This window comes from Ranitomeya variabilis, chromosome 5 (assembly GCF_051348905.1).
Source record: "Ranitomeya variabilis isolate aRanVar5 chromosome 5, aRanVar5.hap1, whole genome shotgun sequence".
NCBI lineage: Eukaryota > Metazoa > Chordata > Amphibia > Anura > Dendrobatidae > Ranitomeya > Ranitomeya variabilis.
The window spans coordinates 260838972-260851453 of NC_135236.1; the positions used below are offsets into that span (position 1 = coordinate 260838972).

General features: G+C 41.4%; 1 protein-coding gene across 3 annotated transcripts in view; it reads right to left on the reverse strand.

Annotated features, from left to right (window-relative positions):
- VPS13C (vacuolar protein sorting 13 homolog C) overlaps positions 1–12482 on the reverse strand; it is a 391739-nt gene that overhangs the window by 318911 nt on the left and 60346 nt on the right. For all 3 annotated transcript variants that reach the window (XM_077264165.1, XM_077264166.1, XM_077264167.1), the window contains exons 3-4: positions 8514–8556; positions 2101–2196 (exon numbers count right to left, since the gene is read on the reverse strand). In XM_077264165.1, coding sequence (XP_077120280.1) covers positions 2101–2196; positions 8514–8556 — 139 coding nt within the window. The remainder of the gene's footprint in view (positions 1–2100; positions 2197–8513; positions 8557–12482) is intronic.

Genomic DNA, 12482 nt, shown 5'->3' on the forward strand with positions numbered 1-12482 from the left:
ATAAAATTTTACCAGATCGACCCGGCCAGACGGGGTAGAAGCTTGAAAGATCAGCTGGTGAGGAGTCACTATGTGCCAACTCCCACAAATGTTTTTGGGTCCGGCCATCAGAAGTGGGCTTATTTTCCCTGTGGTTTCTGTAAGGCGTGTAGGAATATCGTAGAGGCTACAACCTCTTCGGTGGCGGATGGAGGTAGGGACTACCGGATCACAAGCTACATCTCGTGCAGTACCACCCACATGATTGATTATGCGGTGTGTACCTGCAATCTAATTTATGTAGGCCTTACCTCTCGTGAGTTCCATGTCAGGGCCAGGGAACACGTCAGGGACATCATGGCTGCCAGGGATGCTGATGATGTCTCACAGCTAAAAACCATCCCGAGACCCTTCAGGCTACATCATGATTGTAACCCTGATGCCTTGAAATTTCGGGGTATTGATCGGGTTTATTCTGGTATCAGGGGTGGCGATTTAAAGCAAACACTAGCACAGTTGGAATGTCGCTGGATAGTATATTTGGGGACCATGGCCCCACATGGCCTCGATGAAAAGTTGTCGGTTGTTCCCTTTTTATAGGGGTGTTTTATTCAGAGCCCTTCTTGTTTTCCCCTTGCTTTTTAATTATGGTTGTGGTTTTAGTCATTAATGTTTTGTTGTTTTTTTTATTGCATTTTTTTCCTTGCTATTCCTAACCTCCCCCCCGACTCACTGTGTGCAAATTTGTCTGTCCTGCACCAATTGGACTACTGGAGGACCGAACAGTATAGACAGAGGATGATCACCGGAACCGTACAGCACAGCACTATCTCGCACCGCAAGAATCTGAATTTAGTGCCATGAATTTAGTGCACTATTATGAACATGAGATCTGAGGAATTTATAGGACATGATGTTCTAGACTTGTTGATGCTTATGTAAACAATACAGGAAAGAAATATATCTTGGTACCGTGTTAGCCAGTAGATAGAAAAATATTTAGAATTGAGAGTCCTCAGTTACCATCTTTTCAGTTAGCCATTAAAAGGTATCAACCACTGAGGACTCTCAATTCTAAATATTTTTCTATGTAAACAATAGTCGCTTTCCCCTTCTCTCTTTTTCCTATATACATACCTGCTTGTTGATGCCCGTTATGTTTAATCTATTACTCTGAACGGTCTGCCTGCCCTTGTTCCCCATTCCAAAATGGCCGCGTCAGTGGTGCGCATGCGCGGTGGACTCTCTCCCTATCTGCGCTCCACAAGGCATCTGCTACAGCGACGCACAAACTACTGACGTCACAGGAACTCTTTTTCCTATCTGTGCGCCGCTGAGATGGCCGGAAGGAGCGCTGCTTAAGGTCAGAGAGATCCGCCCCCTATGCGCCGCAGGATCTGAGCGGTAATTTAACACAAATATAGTGGGGGTATATAAGACTCAACACCAGCAATATTCCACACAGCCCCCCGAGGAAGCTCAGTACGCGAAACGCGCGTCGGGGCTGGCAGTGGACATATCCAGCAGCTAACCTCACATGGGTAAGCAGCACTGATGGCACTTTTTTTGATGGTCTGTTTATGATAAGGATCGGGCTACGTGCAATATGGGAAAGAACTTTATAGGGTAAGAATAGTTGATTTACATCCCATACTAGGATTTACATACGGTCCCTGTGGGGCTATTCTTGCCCATTCCCTACATCCCTAAAGGCCGTTTGTATGCCCTATATTAATCAATATTATATTTTGTGCTGCACTGTTGTGCACCCTTACATTTGTGAATGTGGGTTTTCCTGCTGGAACCGTTCATTTAATCATCTATTGACCCTCATCATATTTACCTATTGTGTAATCAATTGTATTAAAAATGTTGTATTAGGATATTAATAAAATTAATTTTTTATACTAATCTGGTGACATTATGTCCACTTTGGGACAGTATGCTCTTGGTATATTTGTAGGATCATATTAGTAGGGAGTTTGCCCCTCCCCGCTAGTGCTATGGGCACGGTTGGTAAAAGGGATTGGTATATAAGTATATGTATCCGCAAGGTCGTTTTTTGTCCAAAATTGCACATAGGCATTTAGCATCATTTACAGAAACGTATTCACTACTCACTTGCACCAGGTACCACCAATAGATATAATCCTTCAAGAGTGGCAACCACTGCATCACCATACAAATTTTTCCAAGGGATTTTCAGAATGAGTTTATCTGTTAATGTGAAAGAAAATGGGTTAATAAAAAATCCAAAAGCATTACATGAGTTTTTCAACAATAAGCGCTATGTTCCCATGATGAGATTTTTGGTGAGTTTTTCATGTTGCAGATTTCTTGTAAAAGTGATTCCAAGCTAATCAACATTTAAAAGAAAAAGTTTCTCCAAGCTTGTAGTCCTATATATCATGTTTTATTAGGTGCAAATGCTCTTTAAAGAGGACATTTAACCACATTTTTCATGTTGGATTGGACACACTATGTAATAGGAGCTGCAGAGCAATTTTTCTGCATTATTTTATTATTATTTTTTTTTTAATGCATTTTAGTCCAGGTAGGGGTGTTGTACAGTTTATCTTGGGGGCATGTACTTCTTGCTCCCTGTATGAAGCTGACCAATTATAAGCAGGCAGCAACACTCAAAGAAGAAAAAGAAAACACCTACATCATAGCTTACAGAGAAAAGTTCACGCCCCCACTGAAAACTTGTTAGCTCCAAGTGGGTGTTATCTGATTATGTGACAAGTACTTTGTTGCAGAGATATTAACAATCAAAGATATATATCGCTCTGCAGCTACTACATCGGGCGTCTAGTCCTACGTGAAAAGTTTGGTGAAAGGCTAATCATTTTATTTTACAGATATCATTTCACAATTTTTTTATTTTTTTTTATTTTTTTAACCAGAGCAGAGCTGAAAGCAGAAGCACTTTCTTAATAGTTGTCACATTACTTCCTCTTTTTCAGAGAAGAAATTTGATAACAAAGTTGGAGATAAGATAAAAAGTTGATAGTGTAGTTATACAGTTTCAGAATTAAAACAAACATAGATTGAGATTGGCATCAGCCCATCCAGTACCAGCAAAGAGCAACTACCGTACATTTTTGTGAGGGTCTTAATATAGCACACTGGACAAATTTAATACGATGCTGATCAGCAACCTCAGCTTCACTATTTACCGCTAACAGATATTCGCAGATGGATGGAAGTCAAATGTTGAAAATTATCCAGCCGTTGTAACCCGAGAGTTAAATCAGATGCATGGGTCAGTGCATATAAAACAAGCATCTGCATCTTAGGACAACGGATCAGGCGATCTGTTCTGGCCATCAAGGGTTAAAAATCTAATTAATGTTATCTATCATAGCAATTGCTGACATCTGATGAAAAGATCAAACTGTGATTTTCAAAGCTTGCGTAGAGGAACATCTGTGTGTGACTTTGATATTTGCCTAATAAAGGGTTCACTGGTTTCATGCACTTAACGCACACAATCCAGAAAGAGAAGACTACAGCCATGGCAACACAGCTTCATTTTTGGAAGGTGTAGATAAAGCATTATGCATATCTGAACTTTAAATCTGTATGAGCTACATTTCACATTCATTAAAGCATTTGATCAGAATAAGATCGCTACGTCAGCAATAAAACAAAAGAATTAAAGAGGATGTACACCACTTTTACCTTTATGCCCTATCCTTAGTATAGGGCATCAATGTCTGATCAGTCGCTATACGTCACCACAGCCAATCAGCTGTTATCGGTGCCAGTGGTGGCGGCCTCCGGCCAGAAGTACTTGCTTGCCGAGCTACTCCGTTTACTTGTAGTGTCCGGGGCCATCCGCCTCCTATTGAATTGAGTAAAAGGCGGATGTGCAGTACCCCGAGGTGGCTACTACAAGTAAACGTCCGAACTCCGCAAATGAGTAATTCCGGCCGGCAGCCACCGTTGGCACCGATAAAGCTGATCAGAAAGGGTGCTGAGTGCTGGACCCCGACTGATCAGACATTGATGCCCTATTAGATGTGCCAATTCAGCCCGGCTCTTCCCACTTGCAGTAGTGCGGTGCTAAGTGGGGTGATAGTTGGGGGGTTGATGTCCCCTTTGTATTGTCAGGTGACATCAAGCACAGAGGTTAGTAATGGAGAGGCATCTATAAGACACCCCCATTACTAACCCCATAGTGATATTGTATATATAAAAAAAAAAAAAATACCCAGAATTAAGTCCTTTAGTTGAAAGCATGACAAAGACTCCTTTAATGAATCTAAATTAAACCATACTCATGTTAAAGTCCAGTCCACTGAAGCCAACATCTCCTGTAACAAAATTAAAATTATAAACAACAATATTCCTCACCTGTCCACCGAGAAGATAATGATCTACTTGTCCCACAACGGGTCTAGCTCTGCTACATCTAGATGGCAGGGCTGCATGGTTGCATGATGCAATCCGTGTGTCATCAGTGTGCTGCTACCAGAAACACTGACGTCTGAAAGAGGCCTTAGTGGAAACTTTATGATTTACAGAGGTTTGGCCAAAATTTGCAGATTTTTAGGAAAAATGCTCTAGAATCTGATCACGAATCCGAATGTGCAACGTTCGTGCCGAATTTGAGATTGGCAAAAGTTTTCCGAACAAGTTCCCTTATCTCTATTCAAGACTTGAATAGGTTGTCCAAGACAAGATTAAAAGAAGTGCTGTTTTCCAAAAACAGCATCATGCCTGTCCATAGGTTCTATTTGGTATTGTATATCAAACTTTTCTATTTTGCCATATGGGGGAATGAATAGCCATTTCCCATACCACTGTTATTAATTCATTCTTTAGAATAAAAACTTAATAAAATCTTTTAGATAACATAAAAACCTTAAAATTAAATCAAACAATGCCCAGTGTTCATTAACTTCAATACATATACAGTGGGGAAAATAGCTAGGCCACTCCAGGACCTTGAAATGCTTTTTAGGCCGGCGTCACACTTCGCGTAGGGAAATACGGTCCTTTTTTTACAGGCGTAATACGCAGAAAAGTTCCTGAACAGTGATCCATATTCAACAAGAGGATGCGATTTTTTCTCATAAAATTATCCGTGTGTCATCCGTATGTTATCCGTGTGCTCCTGGTTGTAAAAACTGGGGAATGAATGGAATGCAGGGGAACGTAGCTTTGTAGACTTGCGGTGATGCGCCCCCTGCTGGCATAAACTCATATGAACTCTAGTGTGGGAATTTTGCTGAATATTTTCCCACGCTACACAGTTCATATGAGTTCATGCCAGCAGGGGGCGTAGCACCGCAAGTCTAGGGGTACCGTCACACAGTGCCATTTTCATCGCTACGACGGCACGATTCGTGACGTTGCAGCGTCGTATAAGTATCGCTCCAGCGTCGTATACTGCGGTCACACGTTGCAATACACAGCGCTGGAGCGATAATTTCATGACGTATTTGCGATGTAGAAGCCGTTGGTTACTGTGCGCACATCGTATACAACCTGTGTCACACAATGCAATCATGCCGCCACAGTGGGACACTAGACGACGAAAGAAAGTTTCAAACGATCTGCTACGACGTACGATTCTCAGCGGGGATCCGGATCGCAGTAGCGTGTCAGACACAGCGATATCGTAAATGCATCGCTGGAACGTCACGAATCGTGCCGTCGTAGCGATCAAAATTGCACTGTGTGACGGTACCCTAGGTAGCTACGTTCCCCTGCATTCCATTCATTCCCCAGTTTTACAACCAGGAGCAACAGCTGCATTAGCAGGCTCCTGGTTGTAAAATTATTTAACCCCTTCAGATGGAATTACAGCGTGGGGTATGACTGTACAACGGACAGGTATGGGATGCTTATTTCATACAATATAATGTAAATTATGTAATTATGTAAAAATCATGCAATGTGATTTTCCAGATTTTTTTTTTTAAGATTCTGTCTCTCACAGTTGAAGTGTACCTATTATAAAAAGTACAGACCTATACTTTCTTTGTGGGTGGGTAAACTTGCAAAATCAGCAGTGTATCAAATACTTATTTTCCCTACTGTATGTCTGCTCTTGTGCACATGGTGGGCCGATCAAGAAAGAGAAAAGAAGAAAAAAAAAATTATGGGTCCGGGCCCTGAGGCAGGGGTGCATACACTGGCTGCAACTACCAGGACCGGCATCACCACCTGGCGCACCCAGGCAAGTGCTGGGGCCCACTCACCATTGGAGACACTGGCATGCTATGGGGCCTGTGAATTGAAGGGGAGCCCGAGTGCTGGCAACGGCGGCCCCCTCAACTCTCCCGTTCCCCACGGCTCAAGTACCTTCAGCGTCATCTGACTCTGTGACTTCTCAGGGCAGAGGATGCGATGATGTCACTACAGTGCGCCCTCTGTGCTGAGCAGTGCAGAGAGTCAGGAGTCACTTAACAGACTGGACCTGCAGGGAAAGGGAGAAGTGAGTATTTGCTTTCTAACTGAATGCAGCATTATATAAGGTTCATTATATACTGTATGGAGCAATATATATTTGGCCATGATATACTGTATGGAGAATTATATGGGAAGCATTATGTGGGGCCTATTATACTGCACAGAACAATATATGGGGGCCATTATATATTGTATGAGGCTTTATATGGGTCCCATTAGACTGTATGGGGCATTATATGGGGCCCATTATACCATATGGAGGACTATGCGGTGCCCAGAACTCTGTATGGAGGACTATATGGTGGCCATATTACTGCATGGAGGACTATGTGGTGCACACAACACTATATGGAGGACTATACTGTCGGATCTAAAATAAGTGTGCAGTCCCTGTGTGCTGCAAGGATTTGCCGGTTTCTGAGCTATAGTATAATTTAATTATCTCCCTTTGAGAATGCAGTATGCTAAACACGTGAAACGCCATTGGGGATTTTTCATTCCACTTAATCATAGCCCAAGTCCTTTGACATGTCGGGTAAGATGTTCTTTTCCCATTAGCATGTTTACTGGACCATTTATTGGCATGAGACACTTTATTATACATGTTGCTGGGGTGTTTCTGATAACCATGAGCCACTCCAACTTTTGGATGGCTCACTGTTCAGTTAAAGGGAACCTGTAACCCTCAAAATCAACGGTGAGCTAAGCCCACCGGCATCAGGGGCTTATCTACAGCATTCTGGAATGCTGTAGATAAGCCCCCGATGTATCCTAAAAGATGAGAAAAAGAGGTTAGATTATACTCACCTGGGCGGGCGTCGCGGTCCCGTCCGGGTCCTCCCATTTTCATAGGATGACGTCCTCTTCTTGTCTTCACGCTGAGGCTCCGGCGCAGGCGAACTTTGTCTGCCCTGTTGGGCGCCTCTGACCTTTCACGACGCCTGCGCACTGCAGGACTTTGCTCTGCCCTGAGGGCCTGCGCCGGAGCGTGAAGACCAGAAGAGGACGTCATCTGATTAAGATAGGAGGCGCCGGACCGGACCGGACCGGGACCGCCCCTGGGTGAGTATAATATAATCTCTTTTTCTCATATTTTAGGATACATCGAGGGCTTATCTACAGCATTCCAGAATGCTGTAGATAAGCCCCTGATGCTGGTGGGCTTAACTCACCCTCGATTTTGGGGGTGACAGGTTCCTTTAAATAATGATTTCCCTATACATTGACTTAGTGCTTCCCTCTAAGGCTACTTTACACTTTTACACGTCTCCACACTCTCCCGCTCCCCTGCACACTCCTGCCGATGCCACGTCATGTCCACTATGGCTTGTTGTGCTAAATAAAGGACATACAGTTTGTTGAAGACCGTGGGTGAGTGCTGCATTTCTTTTTCTTTTCTTTTGTTATAGCGTTATATGAATATCTTGTTTATTATATTGATGGCTGGCCCATACAACACAAACAATTATTGCCATCCACCCTCGTATTGTCTCCCTTATTTCCTCATAGATTATAAGCTTATGAGCAGGGACCTCACTACTCTTGGTATCTGGGCAGCGGTGTCTACCACATCTCAATGCCCTTCAATTTGTTTAGGCAGATTGCAGCCATACCTTGGAGGATGTTAGTAATGACCAGACGTTCCTGTTACCTGGCCGCTGCAGTGTATCATAGTCCTCAGCAGTCAGATGATGGAAGAGGATGTTATTCCTTCTGGTCCAAGCATAGACCAGCAGAGAAATGAATGGGGGAAAACAGTAATTGAGAATGCCTGATTGCATTATTTTTAAGCCATCCATTCCAACTGTAATGTTTACATTGAGTCCATAGAACTCATTTAAGATATCTATAATTATAAGGCCCCACTTTACTATAACAGATTGGTTTTGAATAATTATTAAACATAAGCTATTCATGAAATAGTACAAGAAGATGGAGTCAAAGTGAGAAAATGAAACAGGAGTTGGTAGTTAGGCTTACCTACTATAGAACCCTGCAGTGTATAGAAGAATGTAAATGCATATTAAAAAAAATATCCACAAATTAAAAATTGGATAGAAATTGACTGCTTCATTTTGCGTCAGAATTGAAGAGGTAATATAAATACATACCGATCTGTCCAGCCTTCACTTTGAACGGTACATCCAACTCACTCTAACAGAAAAAAACATAGCATTATCATGTCATTACTGATAACAAAATGTTCTTAGATAGAGGATAATGTACATAAATCATTCAAGAACTGAATTATCGATTCTCTCTGCTAGACTTTTCAGTCAGTCCTTTTTTAATATATGCTTTTTATATTATTTTAGTTCTGTTAAACACACACAATACAATGTAACCCCAGTAACAGACTGATAAAAAACCCATCACTTGCACAGGTTGTTTAGGCAAATAAAGAAGATTTCCCAGGAGCTATACAAGTCATGCAAGGGTTGCAAGACACAGATCTATTCAACAACATAACAACATTTCCACCAAATATGTTAGAAAAGTGCATCCATTTGGGCCCACATGAACAGATGCATTTAGTATGAATTTACAGTAGCTACTTGCACAATAAAACAACATTAGCCAGGAGATGCTCACTGACTTGCCAGGGAGAGTTTTCTAGGTGGTCCGAGTGAAAATTGTAAGGTCTCGGGCTCTATTTGCAGATGGTGGTACGATAAATAAAATAAAATTAAAAAAAAACAAAGCACACATATATGTACATACATACACACATACATACTCCGTCTCAAATTTTAGAGGAGAGTAATTGGAGACTGTGCAGGAAGCAGAAAGCAATCTCTTAAGGATTTGATGTGGACAGTAACTCACACAGCTTCATTCCTCTCTGTACTGGGCATGTGAGCTATGCTGATGAAGCCATGTAAACGTCACCCAGCTCACTTGCATCAGTCCAGAAAGTAGTGAAGTTTTGCAAATGCAACATATTGGCCACATTATCTTCTTAGCAGATTGTCTATCACTCCCAAAGTGGATGGCTTAAAATTGTGGAGCCAGAAGACAAGTTTTTAAAAATCTGAACAAAAAATAAAAAAGTTGAAATCAGCCCTCTTTTGCCGCACTGAAAATAAAAAAAAAAAAAAAAATACATACATATTTGGTATCACTGCATTCAGAAATGTCTGATCAAAATATGGAAACAATTACCGCTTGGAAAGGTCCGTAAAAAGGGGGAAAAAAGCCATAATTACGGGGGGGTTTTGCAGCAGTAACATGACAATAAAATGCAATAAAAGGCCATCAAAACATAGTGATACCATTTTGGGGTAGATACAAAGTGTCAGTTCAGGGAGCAAAAAATAAGCCCTCAGACAGCCCCATATCCTGAAAAATTAAAACCTTACGGGTCTCAGAGAATGGCAACTTAAGCAAAAAAATATATATATACATTCCTCACAAATTTCTGATTTGTTATTCACCACTTAACCCCTTAATGACCACCGATACGCCTTTTAACAGCGGCAGTTAAGGGTACTTAAACCACAGCTCCGCTTTTTAACGGCACAGATGTTTAAGAGTATAGCGCCCCCCAGCAAAAAAAAAACCAAATATATTTTCCGTTTAATTTCGCTCTCCTCTGATGTGATCGCACATCAGAGGAGAGAGAAATAGGGTTCCCCGATCGCCGCCTTGTAGCTCTGGAGTCCCTGTATCTACCCCAAGATGTACCCTGGGCCGCCGTCATCTTTTTCCGGGAGAAAATTGTGGGTGCATGCGCAGTGCGCCTGCCAATATCTGCCGGCCAGCACACGGCAACAATAGGAAATTTTTTCTATTGTTTCATTTTGATCACTGTGATAACGTCTATCACAGTGATAAAAATTAAAAAAAATAGTAAATAAAATCCTTGTCATCACCCCCTTAGTTAGGGAAAAATAATAAATTAAAAAAAATATTTATCTCCATTTTTCCATTAGGGTTAGGTTTGTGGTTAGGGTTATGGTTGTGGTTAGGGTTATGGTTGGGGTTAGGGGTGTATAGGCTTAGGGTTGTGGTTAGGGTTATGGTTGGGATTAGGGTTAGGGGTGTGTTGGGGTTAGGGTTGGAATTAGAATTGGGGGGGGGGGGGTTTCCACTGTTTAGGTACATCAGGGGGGTCTCCAAACGCGACATGGCGCCACCATTATTTCCAGCCAATTTTGCGTTCAAAAAGTCAAACAGTGCTCCCTCCCTTCTGATCCCTGCCATGCACACAAACAGTGGTTCACCCCCACATATGGGGTATCATCATACTCTGGACAAATTGCACAACAACATTGGGGGTCTAATTTCTCCTGTTACCCTTGGGAAAATAAAATTTGTGGGCGAAAAGATTATTTTTGTGGAAAAAATATGATTTGGCTCTGTGTTCTAAAACTTCTGTGAAGCACTTGGGGGTTAAAAGTGCTCATTACACATCTAGATAAGTTCCTTCGGGAGTCTAGTTTCCAAAATGTTGCCACTTGTGGGGGTTTTTCCACTTTAGGCACTTCAGGGGCTCTCCAAACGCGACATGGCGTCCAATCTCATTTCCAGCCAATTCTGCTTTGAAAAAGTCAAAAGGTACTACTTCCCTTCCGATCTCTGCCGTGCGCCGTAACAGTGGTTTTCCCCCACATATCGGGTATTGGCGTATTCAGGAGAAATTGCACAACAACCTTTGTGGTTCATTTTCTCTTTTTACACTTGTGAAAATAAAAAAAAATTGTTATGAAATAAAATGTTTGTGAAAAAAAGTAAAATATTAATTTTTTTCCTTCCACATTGCTTCAGTTCCTGTGAAGCACGTAAAGGGTTAATAAACTTCTTGAATGTGGTTTTGAGCACAGTGAGGGGTGCAGTTTTTAGAATGGTCTAACTTTTGGGTATTTTCTGTCATGAACACCCCTCAAAGTGACTTCAAATGTGATGTGGTCTCTAAAAAAATGGTTTTGTGAATTTTGTTGTAAAAATGAGAAATCGCTGGTAAGCTTTTAACCCTTATAATGTCCTAACAACAAAAAATGTTGGTTCCAAAATTATGCTTATGTAAAGTAGACATGTGGGAAATGTTATTTATTAACCCCTTCATGACCCAGCCTATTTTGGCCTTAATGACCTTGCCGTTTTTTGCAATTCTGACCAGTGTCCCTTTATGAGGTAATAACTCAGGAACGCTTCAACGGATCCTAGCGATTCTGAGATTGTTTTTTCGTGACATATTGGGCTTCATGTTAGTGGTAAATTTAGGTTGATAATTTCTGAGTTTATTTGTGAAAAAAACGGATATTTGGCAAAAAAATTGAAAATTTCGCAATTTTCACATTTTGAATTTTAATTCTGTTAAACCAGAGAGTTATGTGACACAAAATAGTTAATAAATAACGTTTCCCACATGTCTACTTTACATCAGCACAATTTTGGAAACAATTTTTTTTTGCTAGGAAGTTATAAGGGTTAAAATTTGACCAGTGATTTCTCATTTTTACAACAAAATTTACAAAACCATTTTTTTTAGGGACCACCTCACATTTGAAGTCATTTTGAGGGTTCTATATGGCTGAAAATACCGAAAAGTGACACCATTCTAAAAACTGCACCCCTCAAGGTGCTCAAAACCACATTCAAGAAGTTTATTAACCCTTCAGGTGTTTCACAGCAGCAGAAGCAACATGGAAGTAAAAAACGAACATTTAACTTTTTAGTCACAAAAATGATCTTTTAGCAACAATTTTTTTATTTTCCCAAGGGTAAAAGGAGAAACTGGACCAGGGACGTTGTTGTCCAATTTGTCCTGAGTACGCGGATACCTCATATGTGGGGGTAAACCACTGTTTGGGCGCACGGCAGGGCTCGGAAGGGAAGGAGCGCCATTTGACTTTTTGAATGAAAAATTGGCTCCAATCTTTAGCGGACACCATGTCACATTTGGAGAGCCCCTGTGTGCCTAAACATTGGAGCTCCCCCACAAGTGACCACATTTTGGAAACTAGACCCCCCAAGGAACTTATCTAGAAGCATAGTGAGCACTTTAAACCCCCAGGTGCTTCACAAATTGATCCGCAAAAATGAAAAAGTACTTTTTTTTCACACAAAATTTCTTTTAG